The 22,523-nt window shown below is 49.0% G+C and overlaps 1 protein-coding gene and 1 long non-coding RNA gene across 4 annotated transcripts in view; one reads left to right on the top strand and one right to left on the bottom strand.

Annotated features, from left to right (window-relative positions):
• Positions 1–21,383, top strand: part of EREG (epiregulin) — a 67,967-nt gene extending 46,584 nt beyond the window's left edge. For all 3 annotated transcript variants that reach the window (XR_012929714.1, XM_076052689.1, XM_076052688.1), the window contains 3 exons: positions 981–1,059; positions 12,902–13,072; positions 20,388–21,383. Coding sequence is in view for 2 of the 3 variants with exons in the window: in XM_076052689.1 (XP_075908804.1) it covers positions 981–1,059; positions 12,902–13,072; positions 20,388–20,472 (335 nt within the window). In the remaining variant the exon portion in view is untranslated. The remainder of the gene's footprint in view (positions 1–980; positions 1,060–12,901; positions 13,073–20,387) is intronic.
• Positions 17,568–20,394, bottom strand: LOC142905696 (uncharacterized). The gene is made up of 2 exons (XR_012929715.1): positions 18,007–20,394; positions 17,568–17,782 (listed from the first exon to the last, which is right to left on the bottom strand). It is a non-coding gene; the product is annotated as an uncharacterized LOC142905696 (long non-coding RNA).
• Positions 21,384–22,523: the final 1,140 nt, after the last annotated feature.

Genomic DNA, 22,523 nt, shown 5'->3' with positions numbered 1-22,523 from the left:
AACTGGGTGTTTTTTAGTGTTAGCGATTTGTCGTTATTATCTGACTGTATAGCGAATGAAAAAAAATACAATTACTTTGCTGTGCAAGTTTAAATATATTTGCGTGTTTTTTTTTTAATTTAGGGCCCCTTCATAACAAATTCTCCAGGTACCTTAATCCGGTACTGAGGGGGATGAATGAGACGCTGGTGGCAGAGCAGCTTGGCTCAGTTATGTGTTTAAAAAATAAAAACATCGCGACTGGGGAGACAAAGGCGGCCGGGCGTGGTGCTGGCCACCCACCCCTCGTGTGCCGTTCCGGCCTTCATAGGTGCTGCTCGCTAACAGCACTTGCCCCTATACTCTGTTAAGGCTATACGGGGGATCTTAATATTTGTGTGTGTTTACGTGTGTGTGTGTACGTGTGTGTACGTGCATGTGTGTGTACGTGCGTGTGTGTACGTGCGTTTGTGTACGCGTGTGTGTGTGCGAGTGTGTACGTACGTGTGTGTACGTGCATTTGTGTACGTGCGTGTGTGTGGGGAGCGTTAGTGCAGTGGTTAGCGCTACGCTGCGCTACGAACCTGGCGATTCCCACTCACGGCCAACACCGGTGAGGATTATCTGAACCGGTCCTGGGCCTCCCCTAGGTCGACTCAGCCTCAAATGAGTACCTGGTGCGGTGTGTAAACATTGCCACTAGGGAGACAAAGGCGGTCGCGCGTGGTGCTGGCCACCCACCCCCTCGTGTACCGTTCCGGCCTTCATAGGTGCTCGCTAACAGCACTTGCCCCTACAGTCTGTTAAGGCTATATGGGGGATCTTTGCCTTTGTCTTTGTGTGTGTACATGTGTGTGTGTGTGTACGTGTGTGTGTGTACGTGTGTGTGTGTACGTGTGTGTACGTGTGTACGTGTGTGTGTACGTGTATTTGTACGTGCGTACGTGTGTGTACGTGTGTATGTACGTGTGTATGTATGTGTACGTGTGTGTGTGCCACAGAATCGCCGTGTCCAGACATCGACGACCACTACTGCTTCCACGGAGTCTGCTTCATGATGGAGAACCGCAGGTTCTGCAGGCGAGTGAGGGTCACGGGAGTGGAACCCCGGGTGGGTGGGGGGTGGGGGGACGTTGCGCAACTTCTGGCGTTGCAGACAGAGAAGTGCAGGTAGTCTCCGTTTTTACGACGATCCGAATTCAAGACGATCCAAATTCACGACGATCCAAATTCACGACGTTCATATCACTTGAACGTCTTCTGACGAAGCTCTGGAATGCATTTGAACGGAGCCGTTTCTAGTTTCCCCGACTTGGCTAGGATAAAAAAAATAACAAAAAATAATTTGGGGTATTCTCGAGTGGGGTTTTTTTTGTGGATTTTATTTTTGGTATTCCAGAGTCGTTTTGTTTTTGTTTGTGCATGAGAACCAGAAGGAGGGCTGCATGGCTGAAATGGCGAGGGATGACTGCTGTGGTGGGCGATAAGAGGGTCCTCCAGTTTGGTTGAAGGGGAAAGTGTGTAGTGTATAGTGTAGTGTTTAGTGTAGTAGTGTATAGTGTAGTGTATAGTAGTGTATAGTCTAGTGCATAGTGTATAGTGTAGTGTATAATAGTGTATAGTGTATAGTGTAGTATATAGTGTAGTGTATAGTGTAGTGTATAGTAGTGTATAGTGTAGTGTATAGTGTAGTGTATAGCGTAGTGTATAGTGTAGTGTATAGTGTAGTAGTGTAGTAGTGTATAGTGTAGTAGTGTATAGTGTAGTAGTGTATAGTGTAGTATATAGTGTAGTGTCTTGTGTAGTGTATAGTAGTGTATAGTGTAGTGTATAGTGTAGTGTATAGTGTAGTGTATATTGTAGTGTATAGTGTAGTGTATAGTCTAGTAGTGTATAGTGTAGTAGTGTATAGTATAGTGTAGTAGTGTATAGTGTAGTGTATAGTGTAGTAGTGTAGTAGTGTATAGTGTAGTAGTGTATAGTGTAGTGTATCGTGTAGTGTGTAGTGTAGTGTATAGTGTAGTGTAGAGTGTAGTAGTGTATAGTTTAGCAGTGTATAGTGTAGTGTATAGTGTAGTAGTGTATAGTGTAGTCGTGTATAGTGTAGTGCATAGTGTAGTAGTGTATAGTGTAGTAGTGTATAGTGTAGTGTAGTAGTGTATAGTGTAGTGTATAGTGTAGTAGTGTATAGTATAGTGTGGAGTGGAGTGTAGTAGTGTAGTGTGTAGTGTATAGTGTAGTGTAGTAGTGTATAGTGTAGTGTATAGTGTAGTGTAGTAGTGTATAGTGTAGTAGTGTATAGTGTATTGTTGTAGTGTACAGTGTAGTAGTGTATAGTGTAGTGTATATTGTAGTAGTGTATAGTGTAGTGTATATTGTTTTAGTGTATAGTGTAATAGTGTAGTGTATAGTGTAGTGTAGTAGTGTATAGTGTAGTGTAGTAGAGTGTAGTAGTGTATAGTGTAGTGTATAGTGTATTGCAGTAGTGTATAGTGTGGTGTATATTGTAGTATTGTATAGTGTAGTGTATAGTGTAGTGCATAGTGGAGTGTGGTAGTGTATAGTGTAGTAGGGTATAGTGTAGTGTATAGTGTAGTCTAGTAGTGTATAGTGTAGTAGTGTATATTGCAGTGTATAGTGTAGTCTAATAGTGTATAGTGTAGTGTATAGTGTAGTGTAGTAGTGTACAGTGAGGGAAAAAAATATTTGATCCCCTGCTGATTTTGTACGTTTGCCCACTGACAAATGAATGATCAGTCTATAATTTTAATGGTAGGTTTATTTGAACAGTGAGAGACAGAATAACAACAAAAACATCCAGAAAAACGCATGTCAAAAATGTTATAAATTGATTTGCATTTTAATGAGGGAAATAAGTATTTGACCCCTCTACAAAACATGACTTAGTACTTGGTGGCAAAACCCTTGTTGGCAATCACAGAGGTCAGACGTTTTTTGTAGTTGGCCACCAGGTTTGCAGATAATTTATGGAGGGATTTTGTCCCACTCCTCTTTGCTGATCTTCTCCAAGTCATTAAGTTTTCGAGGCTGACGTTTGGCAACTCGAACCTTCAGCTCCCTCCACAGATTTTCTATGGGATTAAGGTCTGGAGACTGGCTAGGCCACTCCAGGACCTTAATGTGCTTCTTCTTGAGCCACTCCTTTGTTGCCTTGGCCGTGTGTTTTGGGTCATTGTCATGCTGGAATACCCATCCACGACCCATTCTCAATGCCCTGGCTGAGGGAAGGAGGTTATCACTCAAGATTTGACGGTACATGGCCCCGTCCATCGTCCCTTTGATGCGGTGAAGTTGTCCTGTCCCCTTAGCAAAAAACACCCCCAAAGCATAATGTTTCCACCTCCATGTTTGACGGTGGGGATGGTTTTCTTGGGGTCATAGGCAGCATTCCTCCTCCAAACACGGCGAGTTGAGTTGATGCTAAAGAGCTCCATTTTGGTCTCATCTGACCATAACACTTTCACCCAGTTGTCCTCTGAATCATTCAGATGTTCATTGGCAAACTTCAGACGGGCATGTATATGTGCTTTCTTGAGCAGGGGGACCTTGCGGGCGCTGCAGGATTTCAGTCATTCACGGCGTAGTGTGTTACCAATTGTTTTCTTGGTGACTATGGTCCCAGCTGCCTTGAGATCATTGACAAGATCCTCCCGTGTTGTTCTGGCCTGATTCCTCACCGTTCTCATGATCATTGCAACTCCACGAGGTGATATCTTGCATGGAGCCCCAGACCGAGGGAGATTGACAGTTATTTTGTGTTTCTTCCATTTGCGAAATCGCTCCAACTGTTGTCACCTTCTCACCAAGCTGCTTGGCAATGGTTTTGTAGCCCATTCTAGCCTCGTGTAGGTCTACAATCTTGTCCCTGACATCCTTGGAGAGCTCTTTGGTCTTGGCCATGGTGGAGAGTTTGGAATTTGATTGATTGATTGCTTCTGTGGACAGGTGTCTTTTATACAGGTAACACGCTGAGATTAGGAGCATTCCCTTTAAGAGTGTGCTCCTAATCTCAGCTCGTTACCTGTATAAAAGACACCTGGGAGCCAGTTATCTTTCTGATTGAGAGGGGGTCAAATACTTACTTCCCTCATTAAAATGCAATTCAATTTATAACATTTTTGACATGCGTTTTTCTGGATTTTCTGTTGTTTTTCTGTCTCTCACTGTTCAAATAAACCTATCATTAAAATTATAGACTGATCATTTATTTGTCAGTGGGCAAACATACAAAATCAGCAGGGGATCAAATACTTTTTTCCCTTACTGTATAGTGTAGTAGTGTATATTGTAGTGTATAGTGTAGTCTAGTAGTGTAGTGCAGTAGTGTGTAATGTAGTCGTGTATAGTGTAGTGTATAGTGTAGTAGTGTATAGTATAGTGTATAGTGTAGTCAAGTAGTGTATAGTGTAGTAGTGTATAGTGTAGTGTATATTGTAGTGTATAGTGTAGTCTAGTAGTCTATAATGTAGTGTATAGTCTAGTAGTGTATAGTGTAGTGTATATTGTAGTATATAGTGTAGTCTAGTAGTGTATAGTGTAGTGTATAGTCTAGTAGTGTATAGTGTAGTGTATATTATAGTGTATAGTGTAGTCTAGTAGTGTATAGTGTAGTCTAGTAGTGTATAGTGTAGTGTATATTATAGTGTATAGTGTAGTCTAGTAGTGTATAGTGCAGTGTATAGTGTATAGCGTAGTGTATATTGTAGTGTATAGTGTAGTCTAGTAGTGTATAGTACAACACGGTGATGAGGCCGGTGCTGTTGTATGGGGCCCGAGTGCTGGGGCACAAGAAAGCGGAATGACCGAGCGATGGCAGTCACAGAGGTGAGGATGTTGCCCCTGGATGTTGGGTGTAACAAGCAAGAACAGGGTGAGTAATGAAGAAGTGACAGGAAGACTCAAGGTGGTTATACATCACAGAGAAGATGAGAGGGAGGAAAAGGGCTGGTGCGGTCCGGTCACGTGGAGAGGCAACAGGAACATTATGTGGGGCCACAAGGTGCAAGGGATGCAGGTGGAATGAAAGAGATCAAGAGTTAGGCAGAAGAAGAAGAGGTGAGGTGGGGGGTGGGTGGCGAAGTGGTACGATCGGACATGGTCGCCCGAGAAGCGGGAAGAGATGGTGCAGGACAGGGCAGCGTGGAGAAGGTTGGCAATGGACAGTGGAACACCCCACATGAGTGGGACGAACGCGTTGAAGAAGAACAGGACGTGGCTTTATTTTGGTCATTTCGAAAACGTTTTTTTTGGGGGTTTTGGCCATGTTTGTTTGTTGTAGTACGGAGTTTGACTGATGGCTTTAATGAAAGTTGTCTTGTGGTTGTTGTTGTTGTTTGACTTGCATCCCACTGGGATTTGTTTGCACACAGCGTCGGTGTACGGTGTTTTTAATGGAAGATTTTTTTCTGCTTTTTCCTGGATTTTTCTGTTTGCGCGTAGTCACTTTAAGATGTTTTTCTTGTTCGTGTTTTTTTGTTTGTTGCGGTTGCACCCGATTCAAGAGCCGAATGGCTCACAGGGCTATACCAAATGAATGAAACTGAAAACTAAAAATTGAATCACCACGGCCTCTCTGAGAGACGCCCTATCGCGTTCTCCACGAGCTGATGACTGTCAGCTTCCCGTTGAAGAAGCTGCTCAATTATATAACTCTGTTCTGTCAGAGATCCTGGATCATTTGGCTCCCCTCCGAACCCGTTGGATATCTTCCCATCGCCCTTCGCCCATGATACACCGCAGAATTGAGGGCGCCAAAAAATGCACTGTCCGTAAAGCGGAACGTGCTTGGAGAAAGTCCGGCCTCACTATTCGTCATCAAATATTTAAAGGGCAGCTTCTTACTTCTCATAACAACATTGCCTTGGCTGAATCCTCCTACATGGCTGGTCGCATTGCAAATAGCGATAACAATTCTCGAACCTTATTTTCCTATTTCAGCTAACTTTTGAATAAATAACCAAATACAATCATCTCCCACTCCTCTTCTGATTTCTGCAGCAAAAATTCAACAGTTTTTTTAACGATAAAATGTCAAATTTTTCCGGTCCAAATTACTTTCCCCTTCCCAACTGTTCCCTCTCTTATCCTACTTGCCTCCGGCTGAGTTGCAGGGCACGTTGTTGAGCGAGATTCCCGCGAATTTCAACTGTGGGAACGCATCTCCTTATTCGATGTCCCTCGCCCTACCGGATGTCCGCTGGATCCGCTCCCTTCGAGGCTGTTACAGGGAAAATTCCGTTATACTGAGGCCTTTCATCCTCAGTGTTCTCAACAGGTCCCTCAACAACCGGAACAGTTCCTGACATTTTTAAGATGGCGGCGGTCACCCCACTTTTAAACAATCCGTAAGATATATTATTGGTTCTTTCGGTAAAGTCACGTAGAAGGGAAACAATAAAATAGTAAAAGTATATTTGTATTTTTTTATATATATAAAACTCTGTTTATTTTCTTATGTATTTTATTGTTTCCCTTCTACGTGGTGACTTTACCGAAAGAACCAAGAATATGAATCCCTGCAGTCACGAAAGCTTCAAATCAAAATCCGTAAAATTGTCCGTCCAATATCAAACCTTCCGCACTCGTCTAAGATGACGGAACGAGCCGCGGTCGCTCGTTCACATCAGCACCTGGCCTCAAACGATCTATTTGACCGCTTTCAATCGGGGTTCAGATCTGCGCATAGCGCGGGAGACTGCTGTGGCAAGGGCGGTCAATTATTTACTTTTGGCGGCAAATGAAGGCTTTGTCAGCCTCCTTATTCTACTAGACCCAAGCGCGGCATTTGACTGCATCGATCACGGGGTTCTCCTTGAGCGGCTGGAAGGTTCAATGGAGATCTCTGGCATAGCCTTGTTGCGGTTCCACTCTTACTTAAAGAATCGTAGGCACTTTGTCACAAAGGATGGCTTCCAGTTACCAATTAGACCGGTTTTCTGTGGCGCTCCGCAGGGATCTGTGCTTGGCCCATCACTTTTCAGCATCTACATGGCACCATTTGGGCATTCTGCTCCAACATCTTGGCCTTTCCTGCCATTGCTATGCAGAGGATACTCCAATTTATATCCGGTTAGGACCAGACTATGCAGCAGCTTCTCCTGCGCTGTCTGCATCACTCGCGGTAGTGAATTCATGGTTGCGCCAACCAGGGGCGGAGCCACAGGGGGGGCTGGGGGGGGGCTCAGCCCCCCCTCTCTGAAATTTTGGGAAAGTCGGTAATTGGGATAACCGGATATCCGGCTGCTGCAAAATGCTGCAGGCTGCCACCTCGTGCTGCCCTGCAGGCTGACACCTTGTGTGCTGCCCTGCAGGCTGCCACCTCGTGCTGCCCTGCAGGCTGCCACCTTGTGTGCTGCCCTGCAGGCTGCCACCTTGTGTGCTACCCTGCAGGCTGCCACCCTGTGCTGCCCTGCAGGCTGCCACCTTGTGTGCTGCCCTGCAGGCTGCCACCTCGTGCTGCCCTGCAGGCTGCCACCTTGTGCTGCCCTGCAGGCTGCCACCTCGTGCTGCCCTGCAGGCTGCCACCTTGTGCTGCCCTGCAGGCTGCCACCTTGTGCTGCCCTGCAGGCTGCCACCTTGTGTGCTGCCCTGCAGGCTGCCACCTTGTGTGCTGCCCTGCAGGCTGCCACCTTGTGCTGCCCTGCAGGCTGCCACCTTGTGCTGCCCTGCAGGCTGCCACCTTGTGCTGCCCTGCAGGCTGCCACCTCGTGCTGCCCTGCAGGCTGCCACCTTGTGCTGCCCTGCAGGCTGCCACCTCGTGCTGCCCTGCAGGCTGCCACCTCGTGCTGCCCTGCAGGCTACCACCTTGTGCTGCCCTGCAGGCTGTCACCTTGTGTGCTGCCCTGCAGGCTGTCACCTTGTGTGCTGCCCTGCAGGCTGCCACCTTGTGTGCTGCCCTGCAGGCTGCCACCTTGTGCTGCCCTGCAGGCTGCTTGAGCGGCAGCCTTTCGAACTTATCAAACTTATCAGCCGCATCAGCGGCTCCAACCTATGAATAAACTCCGCGTTCAAATCCAATAAAATTTGTTTTATACATTTGCGGCGCCCATTGGAAAAATAAACACACTGAGATATCTCAGAATATTGAAGTCAGCCCCCCCCAAAGTCAAAATCCTGGCTCCGCCCCTGGCGCCAAAACTTTTTGCAAGTAAACGGCGACAAGACGCAAGCCATATTCATCGGCTCCCCCTCTAAAATCGGTCCGCCTCGTTTGTTGATTGCTGGTCACGATGTCAATCCGACATGGGAGATCAGAAACCTCGGCGTTCAGTTTGAACAGTCGTCGTCCGTTGAGGCACATATATCGATAGTTGTAGATTTGAAGTTTTCGTGGCTGCAGGAATCCATACCGTTAGGTTCTTTCGGTAAAGTCACGTGGGTGGAAACGTAATAAAAAAATAAATTAAATCACGACGTTCCGTTTGCAACACAAGCAATCGAAACGTCGCGATTTAATTTACTTCATTTAGTTTACACCTACGTGACTTTACCGAAAGAACCACAGAGTATATCGATAGTGGCTCAAATGTCCTTCATCCATAACTTTAGCCTACTCCCAGAATGCATCGCTTACCATCGCCTGATGTCTTGCGAGAGACCGGCCCGACGACTTTTGTGTCGTCCCGACTCGACCACTGCAACGCCTCACTTGTTTGGGATACCTAGCAAAGTAGCGGTCAGACTCCAGCTTGTTCAGGATACAGTCGTAACCCAATCACGTCCCCCCGGTAGGGACCTTTCCTTAGAGCTCGTCGTGGGGATCAGCGGCTCGCCCTCCAGTGGGAGAGCTGCGACGCTCTGCTGACAGCTCCACGTGCTGCTTCCATCTTCGGGGGCTATCGCAACCCTGAGCATCCCAGCCACGTGCACCACATTACAGCGGTCCTCTTATCTCTCTATCTCTCTCTCTTCATTGGCTATCGGCCATATTCCGAGTGGAATTTAAGACACTGCCATTAACCCATGAGGCTTTAAAAGGGCTCACCGACCCACATTACTCGCAGGAACTGCCAAATCGCTCTCCGTGGTGCTAACGTTAAAACAAAAAAAAAACGCCACTTTTTTTCAAATGTTCTTGCTGTGGTTTTTCACACCCGATGACGATTGCTTGTGTTGCAGTCGAAACGTCGCGAGAATTTTATTGTTTAATATTTATTTATTTATTATTTTATTGTTTCCCCTTCTACGCGGTGACTTTACCGAAAGAACCAAGAATATGAATCCCTGCAGTCACGGAAGCTTTAAATCAAAATAGCAACTAATACGTCAATATATTCCATCAAGGGCCTTGAAGATCTTCTGGTCTCCAACTGCTCAGCACTCCCAGGTGTAGGTTGAGCTGTTTTGGCGACCGGACTTTTGCTAGCGTGGCACCCACAGGCGATGTAACGGAGTCGGTAGATTTATTTATATTTAAGAAGTCTGCCTTATAGAACCCATCTTTTAAAAGTGGCCTTCCCTCTTCAGTTTAGTCACTTGCCCCCTGGTTCCTGTTTTTGTTTCCTGCTTTTCATGGATTGCGCATTGGGATCCTAGGATGGAATGCGCAATGATGCGCGCGGATGATTATTCATTGCAAGTATTTCCCATAACGTGGTGTTCTTCAAAAACGCAACTTACTATACCACGCCACGGGACTGTTAAGCACGTGTAACGTGCAGACGCTCAGTTGTGAGCTCAGAGCGGAATCGCTGCCAGGCTGAGGGCTCGGCGGGCAGCTGAGGGCGCCTGCCGAATCTCCGCAGCAGACCGTTACAAATGTAACAACATTCTGCGTTCACCTCCACAGTGTCGGTGGTCTGTAGGCACTGCGCGGTACAAAGGGGCCGTCCATAAATGACGTCACGCACCTAGGTGGGTGGGTGGGTGGAGGGGGGGGGTCAGACATTTGTGACGATGTGTGACGAGGGGGGGGGGAGGGGGGAGTTTGAGAGATGTGACGTCACATCAAAATGCGCAACTTTATAAATAAATATAGACAACACGTTCTACTTAATTAAATTGACTTTTTAAAATAAATGTTTTCTCCTACAACATCAGAGTGCAGCGCCACATTAAATACTCACTACAATGGACAATAGTTTAAAGCGATTTGAAGCATTTTTATTTTCAAAATGAAAATATGATTTCGGGGGGCGGGGGGGGCAGAGCTTTGTGACGTCATATTTGAGGGGGGGAGGTTGACTTTTTGTGACGCCGTGTGACGATGGGGGGGGGGGTCAAAAATCGAGTGACGTCATTTATGGACTGCCCCGTAGTACATAGGTCGCGAATATCGGAGTCCGGTGGGTACTTTAGTATGCATCAAGTGGTAACTCGTCGGAGTAACTCGCGAGTCCAGAACTCGCGCATGGCGAGGTTAAAACAATAAAAAAAAATCGGTAACGTATTTAAAATGCAGATTGTTTGTGTGCTTCACAATTGAACATGTTTCACACCTGTTGGTGTAGTGTGTTTTCAATCATCAAAGATAACATCACGAGGCCTCCTTTTGCCAGTACCAAAATATACTAATAGGGTTTTTCCCCTTGTCCTTGAAACTGATTGGTCCACAGCAGCGACCGGTGTGAACCAATCAGTTTCAAGGACAATGCATAAATTATAAGAGTATTGTTTTTTGTTAGCATTTGACTGCAAGTATTGTGGTTAATGTTAACATGATTCCTTGCAAAAGGTGTCAGTTTTGTTGCCAGAAAAAAGGGGGAAACCCCTATTAGTATCAAAGATAAGGTTTACGAGTTACTTTCATATTTAATGTGCACTACAGGAAACCAGTAAAATTATTGGGTGCCACGGTGGCTAGGAGATGTTAACTCCCTCGCCTGGTTTACAGGAGGTCGTGGGTTCTATCCCGACCCTGACGCCTGCTGCTGTATATTTGGAGTTTGCGGTGTCTCTCATCATCATCATCATCACGATGGCTATGGAGATGTTAACTACCTCGCCTGGTACGCAGGAGGTCGTGGGTTCGATCCCGAACCTGACGCCTGCTGCTTTATATTTGGAGTTTGCGGTGTCTCTCTCTCTCATCATCATCATCATCACGGTGGCTAGGAGATGTTAACTACCTCGCCTGGTACGCAGGAGGTCGTGGGTTCGATCCCGAACCTGACGCCTGCTGCTGTATACTTGAAGTTTGCGTGTCTCTCTCTCTCCCCGTGCTCGCGTGGATATTTCTCCGGTTTTCGCCTCCACATTTAGAATGAACGTCACCACGCGTTTTAGGGTACTTGGCTATTGGGATAAATGTCCACGTGGCGATGAGCCACTCCGTTGAGCCATCACTTGTGGCCCGGTCGTTTCTGCAAGCGAGCTGTAGAGCTCAGTGGTCCTCGCCTGGTGCAATAACACAGCTTAGCTTATTCTGGGTCTCTAAAATGACGTAAACAATAATATAATTTTTGATTTAAATCTTTCGTGGCTGCAGGGATTCATATTCTTGGTTCTTTCGGTAAAGTCACGTTGAAGGGAAACAATAAAATAATAAAATATATATTACACAATAAAAATTCTCAAGACGTTTCGATCGTAACACAAACGGTCATCATCAGGTGTGAAAACCAATGGCAAGAAGTGAGAATTTTTATTGTTTTATATAGTTTGTATTTATTAATTGTTTCCCTTCAACGTGACTTTACCGAAAGAGCTAAGAATATAGCTTAGCTTATTCTGGGTCTCTAAAATTATGCAAACAATAATACAATTTTTTATTTAAAACTTTCGTGGCTGCAGGGATTCATATTCTTGGTTCTTTCGGTAAGGTCGCCACCACGTAGAAGGGGAAACAATGAAATAATACAAATATGAAACAATAAAATTCTCACGAGGTTTTCTACTGCAACACGAGCAATCATCATCAGGTGTGAAAACCACAGCAAGACAATTTGATGCGGTGTTCACACCTGATGACGATTGCTCGTGTTGCAGGTCGAAACGTCGTGAGAATTTTATTGTTTTATATTTACATAATTTCATCGTTTCCCCTTCTACGTGGCGACTTTACCGAAAGAACCAAGAATAATAATAATAATATAGGAATAGGTTTTACCCTTTTAACTGGCACAAAAACTGACACCTTTATTCAAGGCATCATGTTTGCAATAACCACAACACAAGCAGTCAAAATGCAAACAAAAAAAGACAACTCTGATAATAATATGCACTGTCCTTGAATTTGATTGGTCCACACCCGAGACGGCTTTTCCTAGAGCCTAGTCTCCACTGGTGTTGGACCAGAAGAAGCCAAAAGGCGTACAACTCAAAAACAGCGCACTACCAATGGAGACTAGGCTCTAAGAAAAGCCGTCTCGGGTGTGGACCAATCAAATTCAAGGACAGTGCCAATATCATTATCAGAGTTGTCTCTTTTGTTTGCATTTTGACTGCTTGTGTTGTGGTTATTGCAAACACGATGCCTTGAATAAAGGTGTCAGTTTTTGTGCCAGTTAAAAGGGTAAAAACCTATTCCTATATCTTGTTACTGGCAAAGGAGGTCTCATAAAATAATAATAACATAATGAAATAAAATAACGCAATGATATTCTCACGACGTTTCGGCCACAACACAAGCGGCCTTCATCAGGTGAAGGGGCGAGACTGTCTGGTAGGACAGCGCTGTCCTACCAGACAGTCCTACCAGACAGTCTCGCCCCTTCACCTGATGAAGGCCGCTTGTGTTGTGGCCGAAACGTCGTGAGAATATTATTGTGTTATTTTATTTTATTAATGTATTATTTTATTCTCTTTCTACGTGACTTTACCGAAAGAACCAAAGAAGATGAATCCTTGCAGTCAGGAAAGCTTTAAATCGAAATTTAACATAATGAATCATGATCCGGTCTAAACAAAAGCTAAACGTCTCTCCTTGCACCTGCGCCTCCCCCCCCCCCACCACCCCCCCCAGGTGCTCGCTGGGCTTCGAGGGCCACCGGTGCCACTTCATGTCGCTGCGGCAGCGGCAGGACGAACCGACGGCGGCGCCCCTGGGCCCCGCCGAGCCGCTCCTCGTGCTCGCCCTCATGCTCGTACTCGTGGCCGCCGCCTCGCTCGCCGCCTGGGCCTGGTGCTGCTTCAGGTGGCCGTGGCGACGCGCGATGTCACGCCTGCACGTCACAGCCAGCGTCACGCTCACGTCACGCGTCACGGCCAGCGTCACAGCCAGTCAGCGTCACGCTGCACGATCACGTGCCGTCGTCGCCACGTCACCCCCGTCGTCTTCATTATTTGGGCCACGGCGGCGAGCGAGGCGTTAACGCCGCGATGAAGTGTGTGACACGCAGTAGGATTTCGCGACCAATTTTATTAATAGCAAAAAGGGGTTTTTTTGGGGGGGGGGGGGGGGGAAGGGGGGGGGTTAGATCGGGTGAGCATTAATGCGTCGTATACTTCCACCGCCCGACGCAGCCAGTAAGGTTTGTCACGTGAACAGAACGTGCCGATTAGTTTACTTAGCTTCGGCGGAGAGCGAATCCGCAAACACCTACAATGTTGTAGGTGTACTCTCCAACGCACCGGTGGGCTGAAGTAGTAAACTACACTATACACTACACTACTATCCACCACGCTACACTTGGAACTAATTGGCGCCATGTTTACGTGTCAAACTTTACTGGCTGTGTCGCGTGGTGGAGTGCTACGACACAATATTTATCATTACAGCGATGTAACCCAAACAAAACTTTATTATCCATAATAAAGCTTTTTTTTTGGGGGGGGGGGAGGGGGTCAGATCGCGTAAGTACGTCTCGTTAGAACCACCGTCACAGTCGATTAGTAAGGTTTGTGACCTAAACGTGCCAATTGGTTACTATTACTGGATCTGTCGGTAAAAGTCAACGCAGATAGGTTCACAGAAAATAACAAACAAACAAAAAAAAATTTCGATTTAAAGCTTTCGTGACTGCAATGATTCATCTTCTTTGGTTCTTTCGGTAAAGTCACGTAGAATGAGAATAAAATAATAAATTGATAAAATAAAATAACACAATAATATTCTCACGACGTTTCGGCCACAACACAAACGGCCTTCATCAGGTGAAGGGAACGAGACTGTCTGGTAGGACTGTCCTACCAGACAGTCTTATTATTTTATTCTCATTCTACGTGACTTTACCGAAAGAACCAAAGAAAACAAAAAAAAACTAGGAGAGTTTCGACCCGCGCTTGCGTTGCGATCGAAACGCCGTGTAGTTTTCTCTTGTTTGTTCGTGATTTTCTTTGAACTCATCTAGTAGATGTGATAATTGTTTTTTTTAACCCTTTTATCTGGCAACAAAACTGACACCTTTTTTTTTTACAAGGAGTCATGTTTACATTGACCACAATACCTGCGGTCGGAACGCAAACAAAAAACAACAACTCTGATAATGTATGTGGCACTGTCCTTGAAATTGATTGGTCCACACCCGAGACGGCTTTCTTTAGAGCCTCGTCTCACGTTGGTGTTGGACCAGACGACGCCAAAAGGCGCACAACTCAAAGACAATGCACCATCAGAGTATGAGAGCTCGGGGTAAACATTTACACCCATTGGAAACCGTCATTTGCCAGCAACAAAATATGACAATTGTTTTTTTACCCTTTTATCTGGTAACAAAACTGACACCTTTTTTTAAACAAGGAGTCATGTTTACATTGACCACAATACCTGCGGTCGGAACGCAAACAAAAAAACAACAACTCTGATAATGTATGTGGCACTGTCCTTGAAATTGATTGGTCCACACCCGAGACAGCTTTCCTTAGAGCCCAGTCTCACGTTGGTGTTGGAACAGAAGACGCCAAAAGGCGTCGCACAACTCAAAGACAACGCACCATCAGAGTATGAGAGCTCGGGGTGAAGCATTGACACAACATTGGAAACCCTCATTTGCCAGCAACAAAATATGACAATTGGTTTTTTTTACCCTTTTATCTGTCAACAAAACTGACACCTTTACTGGCAAATGAGGTTTCCAATGGTGTAACTGCTCAGCTACGTGACTTTACCGAAAGGCCCACGGAATGCGAATTCCTGCACGGTCACGAAAGCTTTGAGCCAAGATGTAATTGGTTACTACTTCAGCGCACCGGTGGGATATTAACTAACTCTGTCGCTGCGTGGCACCTGGTGCTGTGTTTGCTGGGGTGGCCGCGGTGGCCAGAAGCTTCGCCATGTTAGTCCCCAGCGATGCTCTAAACCGCGTTCGTCTCTGAGCCTGAGCTGCTGCTGCTGCTGCTTTGGCAGTGGTGGTGCACAAACAATAACCCAACACGTTGCAGTGTCAATAATAATAATAATAACAGCAACGTGTGTTGTGTTGCATTAAAAGAAAGATAATAGGCAACGTTTCGGGCAATTAGCCTTCTTGAAAGCAAACAGAGGGGGGTGTCGCGGTGGCTATGGAGATGTTAACTACCTCGCCTGGTACACAGCAAGTTGTGGGATCGATCCCGTCCCTGACGCCTGCTGCTGTATATTGGAGTTTGCGTGTCTCATCACCATCACAGTGGATAGATGCTAACTACCTCGCCTGGTACACAGGAGGTCGTGGGTTCAATCCCGACCCTGACACCTGCTGCTGCTATATATTTGGAGTTTGCGTGTCTCTCTCTCTCATCATCACGGTGGCTAGGAGATGTTAACTACCTCGCCTGGTACACAGGAGGTCGTGGGTTCAATCCCGACCCTGACGAAGCCTGCTGCTGCTGTATATTTGGAGTTTGCGGTGTCTCTCTCATCATCATCACGGTGGCTAGGGAGATGTTAACTACCTCGCCTGGTGCACAGGAGGTCGTGGGTTCAATCCCGACCCTGACGCCTGCTGCTGCTGTATATTTGGAGTTTGCGGTGTCTCTCATCATCATCATCACGGTGGCTAGGGAGATGTTAACTACCTCGCCTGATACACAGGAAGTCGTAGGTTCGCCCTTGACCCTGACGCCTGCTGCTGCTGTATATTTGGAGTTTGCGTCTCTCTCTCTCATAATCATCACGGTGGCTAGGAGATGTTAACTACCTCGCCAGGTACACAGGAGGTCGTGGGTTCAATCCCGACCCTGACGCCTGCTGCTGCTGTATATTTGGAGTTTGCGTGTCTCTCTCTCTCTCTCATAATCATCACGGTGGCTAGGAGATGTTAACTACCTCGCCTGGTACACAGGAGGTCGTGGGTTCAATCCCGACCCTGACGCCTGCTGCTGCTGCTGTATATTTGGAGTTTGCGGTGTCTCTTTCTCTCTCCGTGGCCGCGTGTATTTATCTTCGGGTCCTCTGGTTTCTCCCCCCGCGTGTGGAATCAACGTCACCACGCGTTTGCGAGTAATTGGCTGCTGTCCGTCTCCACGTGATGCGCCACACTTCGTTAATGTCTCGCCAAAGGGGCCGTCCATAAATGACGTCACGCACCTGGGGGCGAGGGGTCAGACACTTGTGACGATGTGTGACGATGTGTGACGAGGGGGGGGGGCGGGTTGAGAAATGTGACGTCACATCAAAATGCGCAACTTTAAATAAATATAGAATTGTTATAACAACACTAATAGTTATAACAACACTCCTACAACATCAGAGTGCAGCGCCACATTAAATACGCACGACAATGACAATAGTTTAAAGCGATTTGAAGCATGGTTTTATTTGAAACATGAAGCATGTGGGGGGGGGAGGGGGGGGCAGAGCTTTATGACGTCATATTTGAGGGGGGGGGTCTGACTTTTTGTGACGCCGTGTGACGAGGTGAGGGTGGTGGGGGGGGGGGAGGTCAAAAATCGTGTGACGTCATTAATGGACGCCCCCAAACGTGGCCTCACCGAGTCTCGAGCGACGGCCGACAAGTGCCGTGTGGACCCCTTACCTGTGGAGGCCGGCACGGTGGCACGCGAGGGGGATGGGGTGTGTGTGTGTGTGACCAACACCACGCCCGGCCGCCTTTGTCTCCCCAGTGGCGATGTTTACTACACACCGCACCAGCTACTCAAGAGTTGAGTCGGGGAGGCCCCAGGACCCCGTTCCGACGGATATAATAATCGTCACCGTTGGCTACGAGCGGGAATCGAACTCGGGGTCACCGGGTTCGGAACGCAACGCGCCAAAGCGTTACGCCGCCGCTCCCCCCACGGGCTGACACGCGCCCACCGCCGTGTTAATCAGGGCGGCCTGTTGGATTCGAACCTTGCCTAGAAGCGTCTGGGCAAGTTCACCGTGCAACGGTTCAAAGGGGAGCCCTACTCGAAACGGGCACAGGGTATCGGTTGCACGTAGAATTTCTTTCGCACCGTACGTTAGCCAACCGTGCTGGTGCCGAATCACAGCTGACGAAACGACACCCTCCCGAAAGGCTGTGGGGGGTGGCATGGGTTGTGCGAGATGCATTTGTTTATTTGCGAACCAAAAGATTGCATGAAGGAGACATGCCGATCCATCTTCTTCTTATGCTCATGAAGCGTGCAAAATTGGCATCAGTTGCACAGTTCAATAAACCACAACCATTGCCCAAATTACAGCTATGCATTGCCGGAAATTACTGCGGAAACTAATCAACAAAGTGCGAATGTAACGTATAAGGGATAGTAACATACAACCTCACGCATTGAAGTCGTCACTTCGTGCATTTATTTTGTCGGGAAATTATTTTTTCTTTGTCGGGAAATGATTTAAATTTTATTTTTTATTAAAGAATTTGAAAACGAGCAACAATGGACAGACAGGACGGCATTTGGCAAAGACGGACGAGGTGACCCTGGTGACTGCAGCTCGGGCAAACGAGCCGTCTGAATTGTGGCGTCCACAGTCAGTGGAGGTCACCTCACGACCACGTGGTGTCCACAGTCAGTGGAGGTCACCTCGTGACCACGTGGTGTCCAGTCAGTGGAGGTCACCTCATGACCCCGTGGTGTCCACACAGTCAGTGGAGGTCACCTCGTGACCACGTGGTGTCCAGTCAGTGGAGGTCACCTCACGACCACGTGGTGTCCACAGTCAGTGGAGGTCACCTCGTGACCACGTGGTGTCCAGTCAGTGGAGGTCACCTCATGACCCCGTGGTGTCCAGTCAGTCAGTGGAGGTCACCTCATGACCACGTGGTGTCCACAGTCAGTGGAGGTCACCTCATGACCCCGTGGTGTCCACAGTCAGTGGAGGTCACCTCGTGACCCCGTGGCGTCCAGTCAGTGGAGGTCACCTCATGACCACGTGGTGTCCACAGTCAGTGGAGGTCACCTCGTGACCCCGTGGCGTCCAGTCAGTCAGTGGAGGTCACCTCATGACCACGTGGTCTCCACAGTCAGTGGAGGTCACCTTGTGACCCCGTGGCGTCCAGTCAGTCAGTGGAGGTCACCTCGTGACCACGTGGTGTCCAGTCAGTCAGTGGAGGTCACCTCGTGACCCCGTGGTGTCCAGTCAGTGGAGGTCACCTCGTGACCCCGTGGCGTCCACAGTCAGTAGTCACCTCGTGACCCCGTGGCGTCCAGTCAGTGGAGGTCACTTCGTGACCCCGTGGCGTCCAGTCAGTGGAGGTCACCTCATGACCCCGTGGTGTCCAGTCAGTGGAGGTCACCTCATGACCCCGTGGTGTCCACAGTCAGTGGAGGTCACCTCATGACCCCGTGGCGCCATGAGTCTTGACCATCGGCCATCACCGCCACAGCTCACGAATCTCGAATGCCCCGCACGTTGCTCCTCGCCAGTCCCCTCGCTGCCACGGTGGCTAGATGTTGACTACCTCACCTGGTACGCAGGAGATCGTGGGTTCGATCCCGTGACCCTGACGATGCATGCTGCATTTTTGGAGTTTGTGTCTCTCTCATCATCACGGTGGCTAGATGTTGACTACCTCGCCTGGTATGCAGGAGGTCGTGGGTTCGATCTCGTGACCCTGACGATGCACGCTGCATTTTTGGAGTTTGTCTCTATCATCATCATCACGGTGGCTAGATGTTAACTACCTCGCCTGATACGCAGGAGGTCGTGGGTTCGATCCCGTGACCCTGACGATGCATGCTGCATTTTTGGAGTTTGTGTCTCTCTCACCATCATCACGGTGGCTAGGGGATGTTGACTACCTCACCTGGTACGCAGGAGATCGTGGGTTCGATCCCGTGACCCTGACGCCCGCTGCATATTTGGAAGTTTGCGTGTCTCTCTCTCTCTCCCCGTGGTCGTGTGGATTGTTCTCCGGATCCCCACGGGTTTTCCCTCCACACTCAAATCAACGACACACGTTTACTGATAGACATTTTCATATGATGATAAGCCACTTCGTTGAGCAATAATTTTTGGCCAGGCCCTTTCTGAAATAGAGCTATAAAGCTCAGTGGGCCTTGCCTGGTATAATAAAAAAAATTGTTTCATAGTTTACAGTTATTTTTGTTTAAGTTTGTTGAGCCAGCTCACTAGGATTTGGCAAACCGATGCATCTCTACGAGTCTCTACGAGTCTCTATGTATCCCTATGCATCTCTACGAGTCTCTATGTATCCCTATGCATCTCTACGAGTCTCTACGAGTCTCTATGAGTCTCTATGTATCCCTATGCATCTCTATGAGTCTCTATGTATCCCTATGCATCTCTACGAGTCTCTATGAGTCTTTATGTATCCCTATGCATCTCTACGAGTCTCTATGTATCCCTGTGCATCTCTACGAGTCTCTATGTATCCCTATGCATCTCTACGAGTCTCTATGTATCCCTATGCATCTCTACGAGTCTCTATGAGTCTCTATGAGTCTCATATGTATCCCTATGCAACTCTACGAGTCTCTACGAGTCTCTATGTATCCCTATGCATCTCTACGAGTCTCTATGCGTCTCTATGTATCCCTATGCAACTCTACGAGTCTCTACGAGTCTCTATGTATCCCTATGCATCTCTATGAGTCTCTATGTATCCTATGCATCTCTATGAGTCTCTATGTATCCCTATGCATCTCTATGAGTCTCTATGCATCCCTATGCATCTCTACGAGTCTCTATGCATCCCTATGCATCTCTACGAGTCTCTATGTATCCCTATGCAACTCTACGAGTCTCTATGTATCCCTATGCATCTCTATGAGTCTCTATGTATCCCTATGCATCTCTGAGTCTCTACGAGTCTCTATGTATCCCTATGCATCTCTACGAGTCTCTATGTATCCCTATGCATCTCTACGAGTCTCTACGAGTCTCCCTGTATACCCAATGCAACTCTACGAGTCTCTACGAGTCTCTACGAGTCTCCCTGTATACCCAATGCAACTCTACGAGTCTCTACGAGTCTCCCTGTATACCCAATGCAACTCGACGAGTCTCTGTGCTAATTTAGATTTGTCGAGCCGGCTGGCGAGGACTGGGCAAAGCTCCATCGCGCGTCGTTCTCCTGCTCGTTCGCCTCCTCCGTGTAACCTCGCTCCATCTCTCTCTCTCTCTGCAGGTTCAAGCGGCAGCGGGTGAGCCAAGCGGCCGGCGACCTTCCCGGCAGCGGCAAACAGCGCCTCGTCGCTCTGGATCCCGTTTAGACAGCGGGGCGGGCGGGCGAAGAGGAGGGAACCCGTCTCGAGCTGACACAACCGCGGCGATCCGCACGGTCCTCTTGGAACAGAACGTTTCCACGACGTGTTAGAGAGGGCGCGAGGCGGGGGGGGGGTAGGGGAGTCATTGTCGCGACCCCCCCCCCCCCCCAACCCCACCCCATCGACACGGCACCGCAGCTCCACCGCTTCACCTCTTCACGGTCACGATTTGTTATTTCAGCAGGCGGGTGGCCCCCTCGCCCTTCCCCCCCCTCCCCCGTCCCCCGTCCCCCCCCCCCCCCCCTCCCCACACTGAGCCGGGCAGCTCCGTTGCGGGGATGACCGTGGGCACCAAGGCCGCGGTGGGGGGTGGGTGGGGGGAGGGGGAGCGGTGGCGGCGGAGGCGGTGGAGGCGGCTAGAGGACATCGCGGGGCGGCGGGGAAAGCGCAAACCCCAAGCGCGGCACGGACAACTTAATCATTGACGGGCAGAGACCCCGGCGGCAGGACTTGGCCGCACAACCCCGCCGGCTCACCTTCGCGAGGGCACGCCAAGGTGAGCCGGAGGCGGGTTCGTGAAAGTGCAGAGGGGTGGGAGGCGGTCCGACTTCGCAGACCGCGGTGGACGGAAGGGCCCGGGGGGTGGAACCCGGTGGGATTCTCTCGCCTCACGGCAGCAGGAGGCCAGCCTGATCATCGCCATGGACCTTGCAGACTTTACACTACCACCATCCCCACCACCACCACCACCCCTCCACTCCCCCCCCCCCCCCCCCCACTGCTCACCGTTACTCCGCTGTGCAGCAACTCCACTGAACCAGAAAGTAAAAAAAAACACTTTCAGCCAACGGAGGGACCGGACATTCCGCTCGCCGCTGCGAGTAAAGGCACGCCACGGGGGGGGGGGGGGGGGGGGGGGGGCGGGGGGGGGGGGGCTGTGTAAACCAACACTTTCTCGGTCCAGCGAACACTCAACCCCACCCCCCCACCCCCCCCCCCCACCGCGGGGGCCGTTGTTTTCTTTGGAACGCACAGCGGCTGTGCCGTCGCTCTCAAGCCCGTGGCTTGCTCGGGGTGGGGGTTGGGGGGGGGGCTCGCATAGTTCTCGCGAGCCGGCTGCCTTTCGCAGGTGTCGTCACGTGACAAAAATGCACCCCCCGCCCCACCCCCCCCCCCCTCACTTTATTTCCCGCCTCGCATTCACGCCCCCCCCCCCAACTCCGCCGACACCACAACCCTCATCACCAAGGCAGATTGCGTAAGCGGCGACGCGCATTGGTGGGAAGTCCGGTAACTTTATTTCGCTCGGTCACGGCCCCCCCCCCCCCCCCACTTTTTTTTTCTTTTGCACGGTCCCCCGTTTTGTGAAAGGTAAAAGCGAAATATATTTAATAAAAAGCTATTTTTTAAAAAAAAGAGGGACGCCTTTCGCTCTTTTTGCCCCGAATGAACGCCAAAAAAAAACCCCCAAAAAAAAAACCGGCGGGTGCCCAAGCCCACGTTCGCGTCTCGGCGTCTCAGCGTCTCGGCGGTCCAGCGGCGACGAGGATGTTAACTCCCTCGCCTGCTACGCAGGAGGTCGTGGGCTCGACTCCCCGACGCCTGCTGCTGCATATTTGGAGTTTGCGGGCCTCTCTCCCCCCCCCCCCCACTCCGCCGCGGTCGCGTGGATTTTTCCTCTGGGTCCTCCCGGGTTTTTCCCTCCCACGTCAAGAATCAACGTTGCGTTAAAGTGCAGCGGTTCTTCACTGCCACTTTTTTTTTTTTTACCAATCATCGGCAGCGCGAGGGCCGCCGATGTTTCGGGGGGGGGGCCGCCTGTCAGGGTCCCCCATAAAAAAGGTCCCACCGGTACAAATTTCCGCATACGCCACTTCTCGTTGAGCCATCCGTGTATGTCCAAGTTCAACACGTAGGCCTTTCGTGACCAACATTAAGATCAAGCGATTTTTTTTTCTGGGTTAGATCGCTTAAGTAGAAACGTCGTTAAACCCGCCATCGCTTAGGCAGGACGTGCCAAGTGGCCAGGTCCGCTGCCGAAACGAGCTATACAGCTC

This window comes from Petromyzon marinus, chromosome 57 (assembly GCF_048934315.1).
Source record: "Petromyzon marinus isolate PM22_M1 ecotype Great Lakes invasive population chromosome 57, UKy_Petmar_22M1.pri1.0, whole genome shotgun sequence".
Lineage (NCBI taxonomy): Eukaryota > Metazoa > Chordata > Hyperoartia > Petromyzontiformes > Petromyzontidae > Petromyzon > Petromyzon marinus.
The sequence above is the reverse complement of the archived record's forward strand: the minus strand, read 5'-3'. Positions and strand labels throughout refer to the sequence as shown.